This window comes from Coregonus clupeaformis, chromosome 31 (genome assembly GCF_020615455.1).
Source record: "Coregonus clupeaformis isolate EN_2021a chromosome 31, ASM2061545v1, whole genome shotgun sequence".
In the NCBI taxonomy this organism is placed as follows: Eukaryota; Metazoa; Chordata; class Actinopteri; order Salmoniformes; family Salmonidae; genus Coregonus; species Coregonus clupeaformis.
Genome location: NC_059222.1, coordinates 31,584,887 through 31,600,668, shown reverse-complemented (window position 1 = coordinate 31,600,668; position 15,782 = coordinate 31,584,887). Strand labels below are relative to the sequence as shown.

Here is a 15,782-nt window from a genome sequence, read left to right as displayed (position 1 = left end):
CCACTTCATTAAGTCAGGATTCCTATTTGACTCAGCCATACCTCCTTGCCCGTCCTCATCTCCCAGCTCTTCTAATGCGACTAGCCCCGATGCTCCTCCCCCTTTTCCCCCTGCCCCGCTACATAGTTTCTCCCTGCAGGCGGTCACTGAGTCTGAGGTGCTAAAGGAGCTCCTTAAACTTGACCCCAAAAAAACATTTGGGTCAAATGGTTTAGATCAGGGTTCTTCAATTCCGGTCCTGGAGGGCCGAAACACTTCTGTTTTTCATTTCTACCTGGTAGTTAATTGCACTCACCTGGTGTCCCAGGTCTGAATTAGCCCCTGATTGGAAGGAGAGGATGAAAAACAGAGGTGTTTCGGCCCTCCAGGACCGGAATTGAAGAACCCTGGTTTAGATCCTTTCTTCTTTAAGGTTGCAGCCCCTATCATCGCCAAGCCTAACTCTGACCTTTTTAACCTGTCTCTCCTCTCTGGGGAGGTTCCCATTGCTTGGAAGGCAGCCTCAGTGCGTCCTTTATTTAAAGGGGTAGATCAAGCTGATCTTAACTGTTATAGGCCAGTTTCTATTTTGCCCTGTATATCAAGTGTTGGAAAACTTTGCAATAATCAACTGACTGGCTTTCTTGATGTCTATAGTATTCTATCTGGTGTGCAATATGGTTTCCGTTCAGGTTATGGATGTGGTGTGATTACTACCTCTGAGGGTTTAGAGCTTGAGGTAGTCACCTCATACAAGTACTTGGGAGTGTGGCTAGACGGTACACTGTCCTTCTCTCAGCACATATCAAAGCTGCAGGCTAAGGTTAAATCTAGACTTGGTTTCCTCCATCGTAATCACTCCTCTTTCACCCCGGCTGCCAAACTAACCCTGCTTCAGATGACCATCCTACCCATGATAGATTACATAGACGTAATTTATAGATCGGCAGGTAAGGTTGCTCTCGAGCGGCTAGATGTTCTTTATCATTCGGCCATCAGATTTGCCACCAATGCTCCTTATAGGACACATCACTGCACTCTATACTCCTCTGTAAACGGGTCATCTCTGTATACCCATTGCAAGACCCACTGGTTGATGCTTATTTATAAAACTCTCTTAGGCCTCACTCCCCCCTATCTGAGATACCTACTGCAGCCCTCATCCTCCACATACAACACCCGTTCTGCCAGTCACATTCTGTTAAAGGTCCCCAAAGCGCACACATCCCTGGGTCGCTCCTCTTTTCAGTTCGCTGCAGCTAGAACCTGGAACGAGCTGCAAAAAACACTCAAACTGGACAGTTTTATCTCCATCTCTTCATTCAAAGACTCAATTATGGACACTTTTACTGACAGTTGTGGCTGCTTCGCGTGATGAATTGTTGTCTCTACATTCTTGCCTTTGTGCTGTTGTCTGTGCCCAATAATGTTTGTACCATGTTTTGTGCTGCTACCATGTTGTGCTGCTGCCATGTTGTGTTGCTACCATGTTGTTGTCATGTGGTGTTGCTACCATGCTGTGTTGTCATGTGTTGCTGCCATGCTATGTTGTTGTCTTAGGTCTCTCTTTATGTAGTGTTGCGGTGTCTCTCTTGTCGTGATGTGTGTTTTGTCCTATATTTTAATTTTTAATCCCAGCCCCCGTCCCCGCAGGAGGCCTTTTGCCTTTTGGTAGGCCGTCATTGTAAATAGGAATTTGTTCTTAACTGACTTGCCTAGTTAAATAAAGGTTCAATAAAAAAACGATAAAAACAACAACTAGTATGTGTTGCTAATATGACTAGGATTGTGCCTTTGGCTTCTGGACAACGAAATAAAGTTAATATGAAAACCAATAGAACAGGAGAGAAATGCTGGTTAATGGCTTGAGGAAGTCTTTTTAAAAGAATTGCCTCCACATTTCTATGGTTGGATTTGGATAGGCTACTTTAATTATTTGAAGTAAAGTAAAACGTTCAGGTTTCAAACAATTATACTGCCTCAAGCTCACATTGTAAAGTGGTGGGTGATGCGCTGATAGCCTGCCTACCATTGACTATAGCCTATGCACTCGAATGGCGATTGAGATTCACACTTTAATTATGAGTTGAGATTGAGAAATAAAAATAGTAGCTATTTTTAATCGTGGCCATCAAAACAGTTTTTAACACGCGAGTGCATTTAGAATTGTTATTTGTTTGCGCAATGACTGGGCTTATAAAAGCACGTTTCACTCCAGGACCAACTTTTTGAGGAGGTTCTCTCGCGCTGTCTGACAGGTGATGGGCCATTCCCTTCCTCAAACTAGGCTCTGTATGCTGTGCGCGTGTGATAAAAAAGCTACACGACAACTAATGAAAAAATACACTCGGCAATTTAATTCCACGAAATTATGCTAATTAACCTATAGGCCAATAAGCACGACCGGTCAAATGTATTTAAAGCGGCTAACCGTTATCCCTAATAGCAATGTATAGGACCATAGACATGTCCCTTACTGTGTTGGTGGTACAGTAGAAGAAATCAACACTGTAGTACAGTAGAATACGCCAACAAGAGTGTCCTCTTCACTGATGTATTTTTCATCTTAAAGAGGTAATAAGGATTCACTGTAAAGCCATCCTCGGCGCGTAAGATAGGGATATATACAGTGGGGAGAACAAGTATTTGATACACTGCCGATTTTGCAGGTTTTCCTACTTACAAAGCATGTAGAGGTCTGTAAATTTTATCATAGGTACACTTCAACTGTGAGAGACGGAAATCACATTGTATGATTTTTAAGTATTTCATTTGCGTTTTATTGCATGACAAGTATTTGATACATCAGAAAAGCAGAACTTAATATTTGGTACAGAAACCTTTGTTTGCAATTACAGAGATCATACGTTTCCTTTAGGTCTTGACCAGGTTTGCACACACTGCAGCAGGGATTTTGGCCCACTCCTCCATACAGACCTTCTCTAGATCCTTCAGGTTTCAGGGCTGTCACTGGGCAATACAGACTTTCAGCTCCCTCCAAAGATTTTCTAAAACTCAACTCGTCGTGTTTGGAGGACAAAGAATGCTGAGTTGCATCCAAAGAACACCATACCTACTGTGAAGCATGGGGGTGGAAACATCATGCTTTGGGACTGTTTTTCTGCAAAGGGACCAGGACGACTGATCCGTGTAAAGGAAAGAATGAATGGGGCCATGTATCGTGAGATTTTGAGTGAAAACCTCCTTCCATCAGCAAGGGCATTGAAGATGAAACGTGGCTGGGTCTTTCAGCATGACAATGATCCCAAACACACCGCCCGGGCAACGAAGGAGTGGCTTCGTAAGAAGCATTTCAAGGTCCTGGAGTGGCCTAGCCAGTCTCCAGATCTCAACCCCATAGAAAATCTTTGGAGGGAGTTGAAAGTCTGTGTTGCCCAGCGACAGCCCCAAAACATCACTGCTCTAGAGGAGATCTGCATGGAGGAATGGGCCAAAATACCAGCAACAGTGTGTGAAAACCTTGTGAAGACTTACAGAAAACGTTTGACCTGTGTTATTGCCAACAAAGGGTATATAACAATGTATTGAGAAACTTTTGTTATTGACCAAATACTTATTTTCCACCATAATTTGCAAATAAATTCATTAAAAATCCTACAATGTGATTTTCTGGATTTTTTTTCTCATTTTGTCTGTCATAGTTGACGTGTACCTATGATGAAAATTACAGGCCTCTCATCTTTTTAAGTGGGAGAACTTGCACAATAGGTGGCTGACTAAATCCTTTTTTCCCCACTGTATGTTGTCTTCCCTGGTTGTAGGCCTCAGGGGGACTTGTTGTATAAAGGTTGCATTATGTTGTGTTCTGTGGGTACAGATCTCATGGGAATGGTTGTGGTATGCTTGTGTCATGGTTGCAGTGTGATTATGTGATATGTTGTCTTGTGTGGGTGCAGGTGTCGGGGGAGCAAGTCTTTGCTGACGTGGCCCGGGATATTCTCCTCTACGTCTCCAGAGACCTCAGTGACAAGGTGAGCCATCTCCCTCCTACCTCATTAACATTTACATTTACATTACATTTTAGTCATTTAGCAGACGCTCTTATCCAGAGCGACTTACAGTTAGTGAGTGCATACATTTTCATACTGGCCCCCCGTAACACCTCTGTGTGTGTGTGTGTGTGTGTGTGCACATGCGCTCGTGCATGTGTGTGTGGGGGCGTGTGTGTGAGGGCCAGGTATCGCACTCTTTTGAAAAATGCCCCTGGATTCCTATCAATGTCAACCCGTTTCTTCCTCTCCCTGCTCCCTGCCCAGGCAAGGCGGCGGCCATCTTAGTTTGATTAATGTCTCGACAGCCCAGAACAGAGCACACAATTAAAACCACACTCATTGAGATCTTTATATTCACCAAGATTTCTTATGCAGTTATACGGTAAGGAATTATGCTAGGAAGGTAATTTACCACAGATACTGTTTCTTTTATACGGCTGCCTCTGACAGGGCTTTCCCTCGAAAGCCCAGAGTCATTATCGCAGAGAGAATACAGAGAATGTGCAGACAATGGACAATTGAGTTGGCATGAATTTTTCTAGTTAATTTACCTACTGTTATACAGAGAAGTTGCATATTATCTACCTCTAATCTCATGTCCTGTGGGCAGTGGTGGGCACAAACAGCAGTTGATGACTGAACCTTTTGTTTTTTCATACGATTGTTAGGTAATAGGTTAGGTAGTTTAGACAGCACTACAGCTCGCTACCGCATCCACACTCCATTCCCCTAGGGGGCAGCAGCAACCTTGTCCAGATGCTGAGCCTGGTTGAAAAGCACATCAGGTGCTGCCAATTAGGTTGGTCGTCGGTCCCAGCTTGCAATCCGCGAGGCTGCTGGTTTTGTGTTTGGTGGCCATGAGGCCTTTCGTTTGTTTTTGTCTTTAGTTTCGGCATGCCTTTTGGTATTTTAATTTTTGTACATATTTATGTTTCGCCACCATCTGAACAAATAATAATCAGTTTGGACTGGCCGACCAAGAGGTCAAGAGAGACAGAGCTGGCCCTGGACCAAAGTAAAGTTGCTGTCTCCTGGGTACATGCATTCAACACCTGGTCACATACGATTACTTTTCACATTAATGCACACATTTATTCAGGTTACAGACCATGTAACTGAGTGCAACAATATCCTTCGGCAAGTTCTTGGTTTCGTAATCCATTACATCAACAAAACAAAAAAAATTCAACCCAAAGATCATGACCGGAACATTGGTTTAAGATCCATTACATTTATCATACAGAAAAGTATATTAACACATTGTTCTCCAAACACCCCTTCTCTCTCTCTTGGGAGTTTAGTCCGGGGGCTTCTACAGTGCTGAGGACGCAGACTCTCTCCCTGCTGCGGGGGGGAGTGAAAAGAGGGAGGGGGCGTTCTGTGTGTGGATGGGGTCAGAGATCAGAGAACTACTTCCTGTTGTGGTGGAGGGAGCAACAGGAGGCGCTACAGAGGCTGACATCTTCATGCACCACTACGGGGTCAAAGAACAAGGCAACGTGGACATGGAACAGGTGTGTGTGTGCGCAAGCTTGTTTGTCCCCACGATAGACCTTGTCCTAAGTATTTTTTAAATTATCATAAACATTTATCTTCTGTGTATCTTCTGTAATTATCTTCTGTGTCTGTAAGGACCCTCATGGGGAGCTGCAGGGCCAGAACGTGTTGATCGTGCGTTACTCTGTGGAGCTTACAGCTGCACGCTTTGGCCTCAGTGTAGAGAAGGTTTCTGAGCTACTGGCCTCCGCTAGAGCCAAGCTGGCCGAAGTCAGGAAGAGTCGTCCGGCCCCTCACCTCGACACCAAGATGCTGGCCTCCTGGAACGGTAAGGGTGCACGTGCACACCCACCCACCCACCCACCCACACGCACTGCCCCCAGGTCTCCATCTGATGCAGGAGTGTATCAGTATCTGCGAGGTAATGAAGCTAGGCGATTTCAGGAACCCTTCCATTAATTAGTCAATCACTTCATTAATCAGCTGTCCCCCAGGGCAGGCAGCACTCTGCTGGGGCTTTGATGACTGGGCTGCTCCCTACCAATGCTTTGATACTGACATGAAAGATGGAGGGAGGGATAGAGGGAAGGAGAGAAGAGGAACCCAGCGACAAGGGGAACTTCAAAGCCTGGTAATCACCAAGTTTCTACTGAACTGCCACCTCACAGTGTCACTGAGCTGCTCCAGAGAGAGATAATGATACAGAGTTCCAGTATGGGACAACATCACAGAATTCCATTGAAACCATGTTGCTGACAGGTGCTTGATAATATTTTGGGTTTGGCATTATGACAATGGGTTTCATAACCCCCCCTCCCCCCTCCCTCTGCCCCCCTCCCTTTCTCTCGATCTCTCTCCTCGCATATCTCTCTCTTTCTTGCTCTCTCTCTCCAGGTCTGATGTTATCAGGCTTTGCGCGTGTCGGTGCTGTGCTGGATGACAAGGCTATGCTGGAGAGAGCGGTGCAGGCCGCTCGCTTCCTAAAGGAGCACCTGTGGGACGTGGAACGACAGATCATGCTTCGCTCCTGTTACCGTGGAGATGAGATGGAGGTGGAGCAGGGGTAAGATGGGGGGATAATAATGAGGATGTTTAGTTAACAAATCATAACTTCAGTACTTCACATCAATGTGTGATTTGCGCACAAGTTTCAGTTATATGCTCATATCTCAAGTGAGGAATGGACTGAATTGGGCGGGTAGGTGACAACACATGAGGACCTCTCACCAACATCAATTTGACCCCATGTTATATAAGTTTCACAAACTAACACACAAATAAAAGAAAATTGTATTTGTCACATGCTTCTTAAACAGCAGGTGTAGACTAACAGTGAAATGCTTACTTATGGGCCCTTCCCAAAAGAAATAATAGAAAAATAATAACACAAGGAATAAATACACAATGAGTAACAATAACTTGGCTATATACACGGGGTACCAATACCGAGTCAATGTGCAGGGGTACGAGGTAATTGAGGTAGATACAGTGTATGTACATATAGGTAGGGATAAAGTGACTAAGTAACAGGATAGATAATAAACCCTAACAGCAGCGTATGTGATGAGTCAAGAGTTAATGCAAAAAAAGGGTCAATGCAGATAGTACTGGTAGCTATTTGGTTAACTATTTAACTAACTATTTAGCAGTCTTATGGCTTGGGGGTAGAAGCTGTTCAGGGTCCTGTTGGTTCTAGACTTGGTGCATCAGTTCCGCATGCCATGCGGTAGCAGAGAGAACAGTCTATGACTTGGGTGACTGGAGTCTTTGGCAATTTTTAGGGCCTTCCTCTGACACCGCCTGGTATAGAGGTCCTAAATGGCAGGGAGCTCAGCCCCAGTGATGTACTGGGCCGTACGCACTACCCTCTGTACCGCCTTGCGGTTGGATGCCAAGCAGTTTCCTGTAGTCCAAGATCGGCTCCTTTGTCTTGCTGATGTTGAGGGAGAGGTTGTTGTCCTGGCACCACACTCATTGTCATCGGTGATCAGGCCTACCTCCGTTGTGTCGTCAGCAAACTTAATGATGGTGTTTGAGGCGTGTGCGGCCACACAGTCGTGGGTGATCAGGCAATACAGGAGGGGACTAAACATGCACGCTTGAGGGGCCCCCGTGTTGAGGGTCAGCATAGTAGATGTGTTGCTGCCTACCCTCACCACCTCGACGCGAGCATAGAAGGTATTTAGCTTGTCTTGTAGGCTCACGTCACTGGACAGCTCGCGGCTGGGTTTCCCTCTGTAACTGTGGGGACGACGTCGTCGATGCACTTATTAATAAAGCCTGATGTGGTGAACTCCTCAATGCCATCGGATGAATCCCGGAACATATTCCAGTCTGTACTAGCGAAACAGTCCTGTAGCTTGTCATAGAGGTGGATATTGTATTATGTCCTTGATAATGTCCTTGAAGGCTCTGGATCCGCCATACACACTGGCTGGTAGGTGGGGGACTAACACACGGTTTATCCAGGTGTTGTGGTTATGTTCCTGCCCCAGATGCCATGAGTGAGCGAATGTGTTCGCAAACCGCGTGTAGTGCCCTATGAAATCCGTATTTATTTTTTGCCTGGTTCCGTTTATTTTTTTCCCAAATTCAATTTTCTCGGTTTAGTTTTTTCCAGGTTTCAGATTTCCCCAGCTTTTTCAGGTTTTCGGTATCGAAAACACACTTTATAAATAGAAAAACAAGTAAATTGGATGTTCAAAGTGCTTGAACCACATCAGGAGACTACTTTTGAAGTCCGGGAAAATTTTGGTTTTGGAGTGCAGTTACCCTTTAATTTAAGTGTGCACTAGAGTGCTGCACAGACCAGAATTTTAAGCCCGAGCCTCACCCATGCCCGCGAGGTTCAGACCCTACCCAGGCCTGATTGCTTCTGCCAAATTTAAGGCCCGGCCCAACCAAAAATCAGAAATAACTTCCTTCTTTAGTAAAAACATTAGCTGCTTCTCTCTGTGTGTCACCCGCTCCCGACGTGCAGCTCGCTCATGGCCCTTTGAGTCTATAAGTATCCATAGCAATGGCACCGCTTGGGCTGCTCTGCTCAATGAAGAGACATGAGAGAGCAGTTAGCTGTTAGCTACTTTTCGTCACTCAGACATAACTCAAGGAACATTATTTTCTGTGAAATAATCTCTCCTGTCTTATATTTGACGAGGTTGAAGCACTTATGATCTTAGTCAGATATGACTGTACTGCGCAGCAGAGAATGGCTCAGCTTCAAAATGTTAGTGACCAATTTAGTGATACCCGAGCCCTGCCGGTACCCTAGTTATTGATGGCAGGCCCTACCCAGCCCTAACCCGATGTGCAGTTGGCTTTTCAGAGAGTTGCATGGAATCCTAATCACTAATGCATTTAGTTAATGTCTTATGATAAACTTGGGCAAATTAGTTAATTTTCAACATTTAGTTGATTTCCTACTAATTTCAATAAATTTTAGAATATTGTTGAATTCCGTTTTAATGTCTGGATTCCATGTTTCCGTCCGCGTTCTCCGCAACATAGATTTTATAGGGCCCTAAATGTGGAAATGCCACTGAATCTGCAGAAAACCACACCAGGAACCCGCACACATGCGTGAACACATGCATACACACTCACACACACTGGCCTGGTTCCAGTGGTCCTGTCTCATTCGTACTAGTCATTAGGGATGTAACGATTCATCGATACGCCATCGTTTCCCGGCTCAAATGTTTAAGATATTAATGCATATGTCCACGGGACCCCAAACGTATCCAAATGTATCATGCATCGGTCAGGAAATTGAATCAAACGTTACGAATCACCGGTTCACAATTTTTTGGATGTTGCACAAATTACTTTCTCTCTACTTTCTGAAAATACCTAATCTTTTGTGACTTCACATTTTGCGTGCCGAACAACCCCAGGCAATATCAGTAGACTAGTCAAACTGTGGGCTGTACTCAGCTTCGCACGTTGACCAACGAGAGGTAGGCCTATTCCTGATCTGGTACATCTGCGTGTCACATTCAGCATTTAAATGTTTGTAAAATTGCTTGCGCAATATTGGGCTTTATTAGTTGAGTGACAACCTATGTAATTTGCTAGGTTACTTTTATAAAATGCCTGACATCCCGCCGGAGACACAACTCTCATCTGGCTATACATGCCGATCGGGGCTTAGCCTACATTCACTTATTTTTTGTTGTTGTTGCTTGAAACAATCAGTATATATGGTCATTTTTAGATATACAGTTGAAGTCAGAAGTTTACATACACCTTAGCCAAATACATTTAAACTCAGTTTTTCACAATTCCTGACATTTAATCCTAGTAAAAATTCCCTGTTTTAGGTCAGTTAGGATCACCACTTTATTTTAAGAATGTGAAATGTCAGAATAATAGTAGAGAGAATGATTTCTTTCAGCTTTTATTTCTTTCATCACATTCCCAGTGGGTCAGAAGTTTACATACACTCAATTAGTATTTGGTAGCATTGCCTTTAAATTGTTTAACTTGGGTCAAACGTTTTGGGTAGTCTTCCACAAGCTTCCCACAATAAGTTGGGTGAATTTTGGCCCATTCCTTCTGACAGAGCTGGTGTAACTGAGTCAGGTTTGTAGGCCTCCTTGCTTGCACACACTTTTTCAGTTCTGCCCACACATTTTCTATAGGATTGAGGTCAGGGCTTTGTGATGGCCACTCCAATACCTTGACTTTGTTGTCCTTAAGCCATTTTGCCACAACTTTGGAAGTATGCTTGGGTTCATTGTCCATTTGGAAGATCCATTTGCGACCAAGCTTTAACTTCCTGACTGATGTCTTCAGATGTTGCTTCAATATATCCACATAATTTTCCTTCCTCATGATGCCATGTATTTTGTGAAGTGCACCAGTCCCTCCTGCAGCAAAGCACCCCCACAGCATGATGCTGCCACCCTCATGCTTCACGGTTGCGATGGTGTTCTTCGGCTTGCAAGCCTTCCCCTTTTTCCTCCAAACATAACGATAGTCATCATGGCCAAACAGTTCTATTTTTGTTTAATCAGACCAGAAGCTGTTGAAAGGCACAGTCAACTTAGTGTATGTAAACTTCTGTCCCACTGGAATTGTGATACAGTGAATTGTAAGTGAAATAATCTGTCTGTAAACAATTGTTGGAAAAATTACTTGTGTCATGCACAAAGTAGATGTCCTAACCGACTTGCCAAAAGCCAAAACTATAGTTTGTTAACAAGACATTTGTGGAGTGGTTGAAAAACAAGTTTTAATGACTCCAACCTCAGTGTATGTAAACTTCCGACTTCAACTGTATAGGGTAAAGTAGATAACTTCATAACAAGGACAGCAATCACTTTTGCTACCCGCACTGCATGGTCGAAGTGGGAGAAGAAGAGAAGCTCATTCCCAGGGTCAGTCAAAACTTCCAAACGGTCTAAACCATTCAATTATTAGACGGGGGTGAAATCCAAAGTAGCGCTATACAGTTGAAGTCGGAGGTTTACATACACTTAGGTTGGAGTCATTAAAACTCGTTTTTCAACCACTCCACAAATTTCTGGTTAACAAACTATAGTTTTGACAAGTCGGTTAGGACATCTACTTTGTGCATGACACAAGTAATTTTTCCAACAATTGTTTACAGACAGATTACAGTGAGGGAAAAAAGTATTTGATCCCCTGCTGATTTTGTATGTTTTCCCACTGACAAAGACATGATCAGTCTATACTTTTAATGGTAGGTTTATTTGAACAGTGAGAGACAGAATAACAACAACAAAAAATCCAGAAAAACGCATGTCAAAAATGTTATAAATTGATTTGTATTTTAATGAGGGAAATAAGTATTTGACCCCTCTGCAAAACATGACTTAGTACTTGGTGGCAAAACCATTGTCGGCAATCACAGAGGTCAGACGTTTCTTGTAGTTGGCCACCAGGTTTGCACACATCTCAGGAGGGATTTTGTTTCACTCCTCTTTGCAGATCTTCTCCAAGTCATTAAGGTTTCGAGGCTGACGTTTGGCAACTCGAACCTTCAGCTCCCTCCACAGATTTCCTATGGGATTAAGGTCTGGAGACTGGCTAGGCTACTCCAGGACCTTAATGTGCTTCTTCTTGAGCCACTCCTTTGTTGCCTTGGCCGTGTACTTTGGGTCATTGTCATGCTGGAATACCCATCCATGACCCATTTTCAATGCCCTGGCTGAGGGAAGGAGGTTCTCACCCAAGATTTGACGGTACATGGCCCCGTCCATCGTCCCTTTGATGCGGTGAAGTTGTCCTGTCCCCTTAGCAGAAAAACACCCCCAAAGCATAATGTTTCCACCTCCATGTTTGACGGTGGGGATGGTGTTCTTGGGGTCATAGGCAGCATTCCTCCTCCTCCAAACACGGCGAGTTGAGTTGATGCCAAAGAGCTCGATTTTGGTCTCATCTGACCACAACACTTTCACCCAGTTCTCCTCTGAATCCTTCAGATGTTCATTGGAAAACTTCAGACGGGCCTTTATATGTGCTTTCTTGAGCAGGGGGACCTTGCGGGCGCTGCAGGATTTCAGTCCTTCACGGCGTAGTGTGTTACCAATTGTTTTCTTGATGACTATGGTCCCAGCTGCCTTGAGATCATTGACAAGATCCTCCCGTGTAGTTCTGGGCTGATTCCTCACCGTTTTCATGATCATTGCAACTCCACGAGGTGAGATCTTGCATGAAGCCCCAGGCCGAGGGAGATTGACAGTTATTTTGTGTTTCTATCATTTGCGAATAATCACACCAACTGTTGTCACCTTCTCACCAAGCTGCTTGGCGATGGTCTTGTAGCCCATTCCAGCCTTGTAGCCCATGTAGCCCATTCCAATCTTGTCCCTGACATCCTTTGAGAGCTCTTTGGTCTTGGCCATGGTGGAGAGTTTGGAATCTGATTGATTGATTGCTTCTGTGGACAGGTGTCTTTTATACAGGTAACAAGCTGAGATTAGGAGCACTCCCTTTAAGAGTGTGCTCCTAATCTCAGCTCGTTACCTGTATAAAAGACACCTGGGAGCCAGAAATCTTTCTGATTGAGAGGGGGTCAAATACTTTTTTCCCTCATTAAAATGCAAATCAATTTATAACATTTTTGACATGCGTTTTTCTGGATTTTTTTGTTGTTATTCTGTATCTCACTGTTAAAATAAATCTACCATTAAAATTATAGACTGATCATTTCTTTGTCAGTGGGCAAACGTAAAAAATCAGCAGGGGATCAAATACTTTTTTCTCTCACTGTATTTCACTTACAATTCACTGTATCACAATTCCAGTGGGTCAGAAGTTTACATACACTAAGTTGACTGTGCCTTTAAACAGCTTGGAAAATTCCAGAAAATGATGTCATGGCTTTAGAAGCTTCTGATAGGCTAATTGACATAATTTGAGTCAATTGGAGGTGTACCTGTGGATGTATTTCAAGGCCTACCTTCACACTCAGTGCCTCTTTGCTTGACATCATGGGAAAATGAAAAGAAATCAGCCAAGACCTCAGAAAAAAAATGTGTAGACCTCCACAAGTCTGGCTCATCCTTGGGAGCAATTTCCAAACGCCTGAAGGTACTACGTTCATCTGTACAAACAATAGTACGAAAGTATAAACACCATGGGACCACGCAGCCATCATACCGCTCAGGAAGGAGACGCGTTCTGTCTCTTAGAGATGAACGTACTTTAGTGCGAAAAGTGCAAATCAATCCCAGAACAACAGCAAAGGACCTTGTGAAGATGCTGGAGGAAGCAGGTGCAAAAGTATCTATATCCACAGTAAAACTAGTCCTATATCGACATAACTCCTGAGTGGCGCAGTGGTCTAAGGCACTGCATCGCAGTGCTAACTGTGCCACTAGAGATCCTGGTTCGAATCCAGGCTCTGTCGCAGCCGGCCGCGACCGGGAGACTCATGGGCGGCGCACAATTGGCCCAGCGTCGTCCAGGGTAGGGGAGGGAATGGCCGGCAGGGATGTAGCTCAGTTGATAGAGCATGGCATTTGCAATGCCAGGGTTGTGGGTTCGATTCCCACGGGGGGCCAGTATAAAAAAAAATATGTATTCACTAACTGTAAGTCGCTCTGGATAAGAGCGTCTGCTAAATGACTAAAATGTAAATGTAAAATAACCTGAAAGGCCGCTCAGCAAGGAAGAAGCCACTGCTCCAAAACGGCCATAAAAAAGACAGACTACGGTTTGCAACTGCACATGGGGACCAAGATCGTACTTTTTGGAGAAATGTCCTCTGGTCTGATGAAACAAAAATAGAACTGTTTGGCCATAATGACCGTCGTTATGTTTGGAGGAAAAAGGGGGGTGCTTGCAAGCCGAAGAACACCATCCCAACCGTGAAGCACGGGGGTGGCAGTTTCCCTTATGGCTCAGACATATACATAATTTTACACAGACACATAGAGAAAAGTCAGCTCAGACAGATCCAGTTCAGAGAGGCCCAGCTCATGAGCTCCATCAGCAGCAGATTTGAGTTTAGAAATGGAAAATGAATGTGTTTATTCAACAAAAGTTAGTGTATTGAATCGTATCACATCAAACCGAATCGCATCGATTCGTTCCTCTAATCAAACTGAATCGCACGGAATCGTTTCAAACTAAAACGTGTCATTCCAGTATCGTATCGGAGCCCATATATCGAAATGTCTTGAAATGGAAAGATGCACATCCCTACTAGTCATATTCCCATGGCATCCGCAGGTAGCAAGTTGTAGAATGTTTACCCAGGATAATGCTTATCTGGGTTCTTTCTCTCCCTAAGGCTTGGCTAGGCCTAGCTATATCTCTGTCATGCCAGGCACACACAGGACAAACTAAATTGGCTGAAGGGATGGCTAGGACAGTATAGAATTGGGTTAATAGAACTAGAGGTGTTGTGGTGCTGTATTGCCTCACAGTATGATGCAGTTGTTACTAGGGAGAGAACTGGCCGTGAGGAAGACTGTGGTTTAGAACAAGTTGTGAGAGAGGAAGTTGTGCAACACTGATTAAGGCAGTTTTTCTAAACTTTGGTCCTCGTATCATGTACCCCTAAAATTGTAAATTTTTGGTCTAGCCCTGCAAAAACACAGCTGAGTCAGCTAATCAAGGACTCTTTTCCTCTCTCTCTCTTTCTCCCTCCATTCTCTTCTTTTCAGTTATTATTGAACCCAAATCCTCAACAAATACTGGAATGCCATCAAAGTAAACATCCCACCCCAAACTCTATTTAATGAGCTCAGATGGGAAATACACTATCAGAGAGCTTTTCTCCCTTGTGACATTGTTCTAAAGAAAGTGCTCTGGGTTTGAATTGTCTGCTGCTAGGAAGGCACAATGACTGTCTGTGACCTAGAGAAGAGTCTCTTCTGAGAACAGTAAACACATTAAAGTGAATTCTCAGTTTTAAGTCATAAAAAGAGTGTGTGCGCTCATATAGTATGGAAGTGAGTCATCAAACCAAATACATACTCAGGGTCATGTGTATGCATGTGTACGTGCGCCTGTGTGTGTGTTTGCGCACACATTAGTGTGTGTGTGTGTGTGTGAAGGCCTCTTCAGGCTGAAAGGTTTTCCATCTGATTGACTGGAGCTAGATGACGTGTGGGTTTCCCCAACAGTTCTTCTGGCTGACACACAGGGGTGAGAGCAGAGACCATCTCTCTCCACATCACCTGTCTCCTTTTTCATAAATCCCTCTCTCTCACCCCATTAATGTCATCATCTCTCCATCGCTTGTCCTTCTTCCTCTTCCTCTATCTACCTTACCTTCAAACTTGGAATAAATGACAGTCTGTTGTTACGGTTGCATCCCAAATGGCACCCTATTCCCTAAGGGCTCTGGTCAAAAGTAGTGCACTACATAGAAAATAAGGGGCCATTTGGGATGTTGGTGTGAGTCTCCTAAATTCCTCTCACCCCTCTCCTCAACCTGGGAAGTCCTGTTAGGTGAAGTGTTGGCTGACTCATGGAAAGATGGATATGCCCGCTCCACCGCCCACCTCACCCATCCACATTCCCTAGACACAGGGCTATCTGCTCTCCTGTCACCGTTTGTCCCCCACACTCACCTTGTCGAGGGTGCCACCCTACGAGACAGGCTGGGAACCTAGGGGACGGGCGGGCGGGGTGGGGGGTGGGTGGAAGGTACGGGGTGGAGGATGGAGGGCAGGGCAGGTGGGGGTGTTTGAGGGACTCACAGGAGCCTAGGAAAGATAGTTCTGGAAGAGAGGTATAGTTGAATAAAGACTTTCTGTGGGTACTGGGGTTGAAATACAAGATGGTAACAGCCAGTGTAAAAATTTATTATTTCTG

The 15,782-nt window shown here is 44.4% G+C and overlaps 1 protein-coding gene across 1 annotated transcript in view; it reads left to right on the top strand.

The window, feature by feature from the left end:
- spata20 (spermatogenesis associated 20) overlaps positions 1 to 15,782 on the top strand; it is a 67,067-nt gene that overhangs the window by 9,309 nt on the left and 41,976 nt on the right. Inside the window, exons 8-11 of the mRNA XM_041858664.2 lie at positions 3,897 to 3,971; positions 5,294 to 5,506; positions 5,625 to 5,817; positions 6,384 to 6,552. Of these exons, the coding sequence (XP_041714598.1) occupies positions 3,897 to 3,971; positions 5,294 to 5,506; positions 5,625 to 5,817; positions 6,384 to 6,552 (650 nt within the window). The remainder of the gene's footprint in view (positions 1 to 3,896; positions 3,972 to 5,293; positions 5,507 to 5,624; positions 5,818 to 6,383; positions 6,553 to 15,782) is intronic.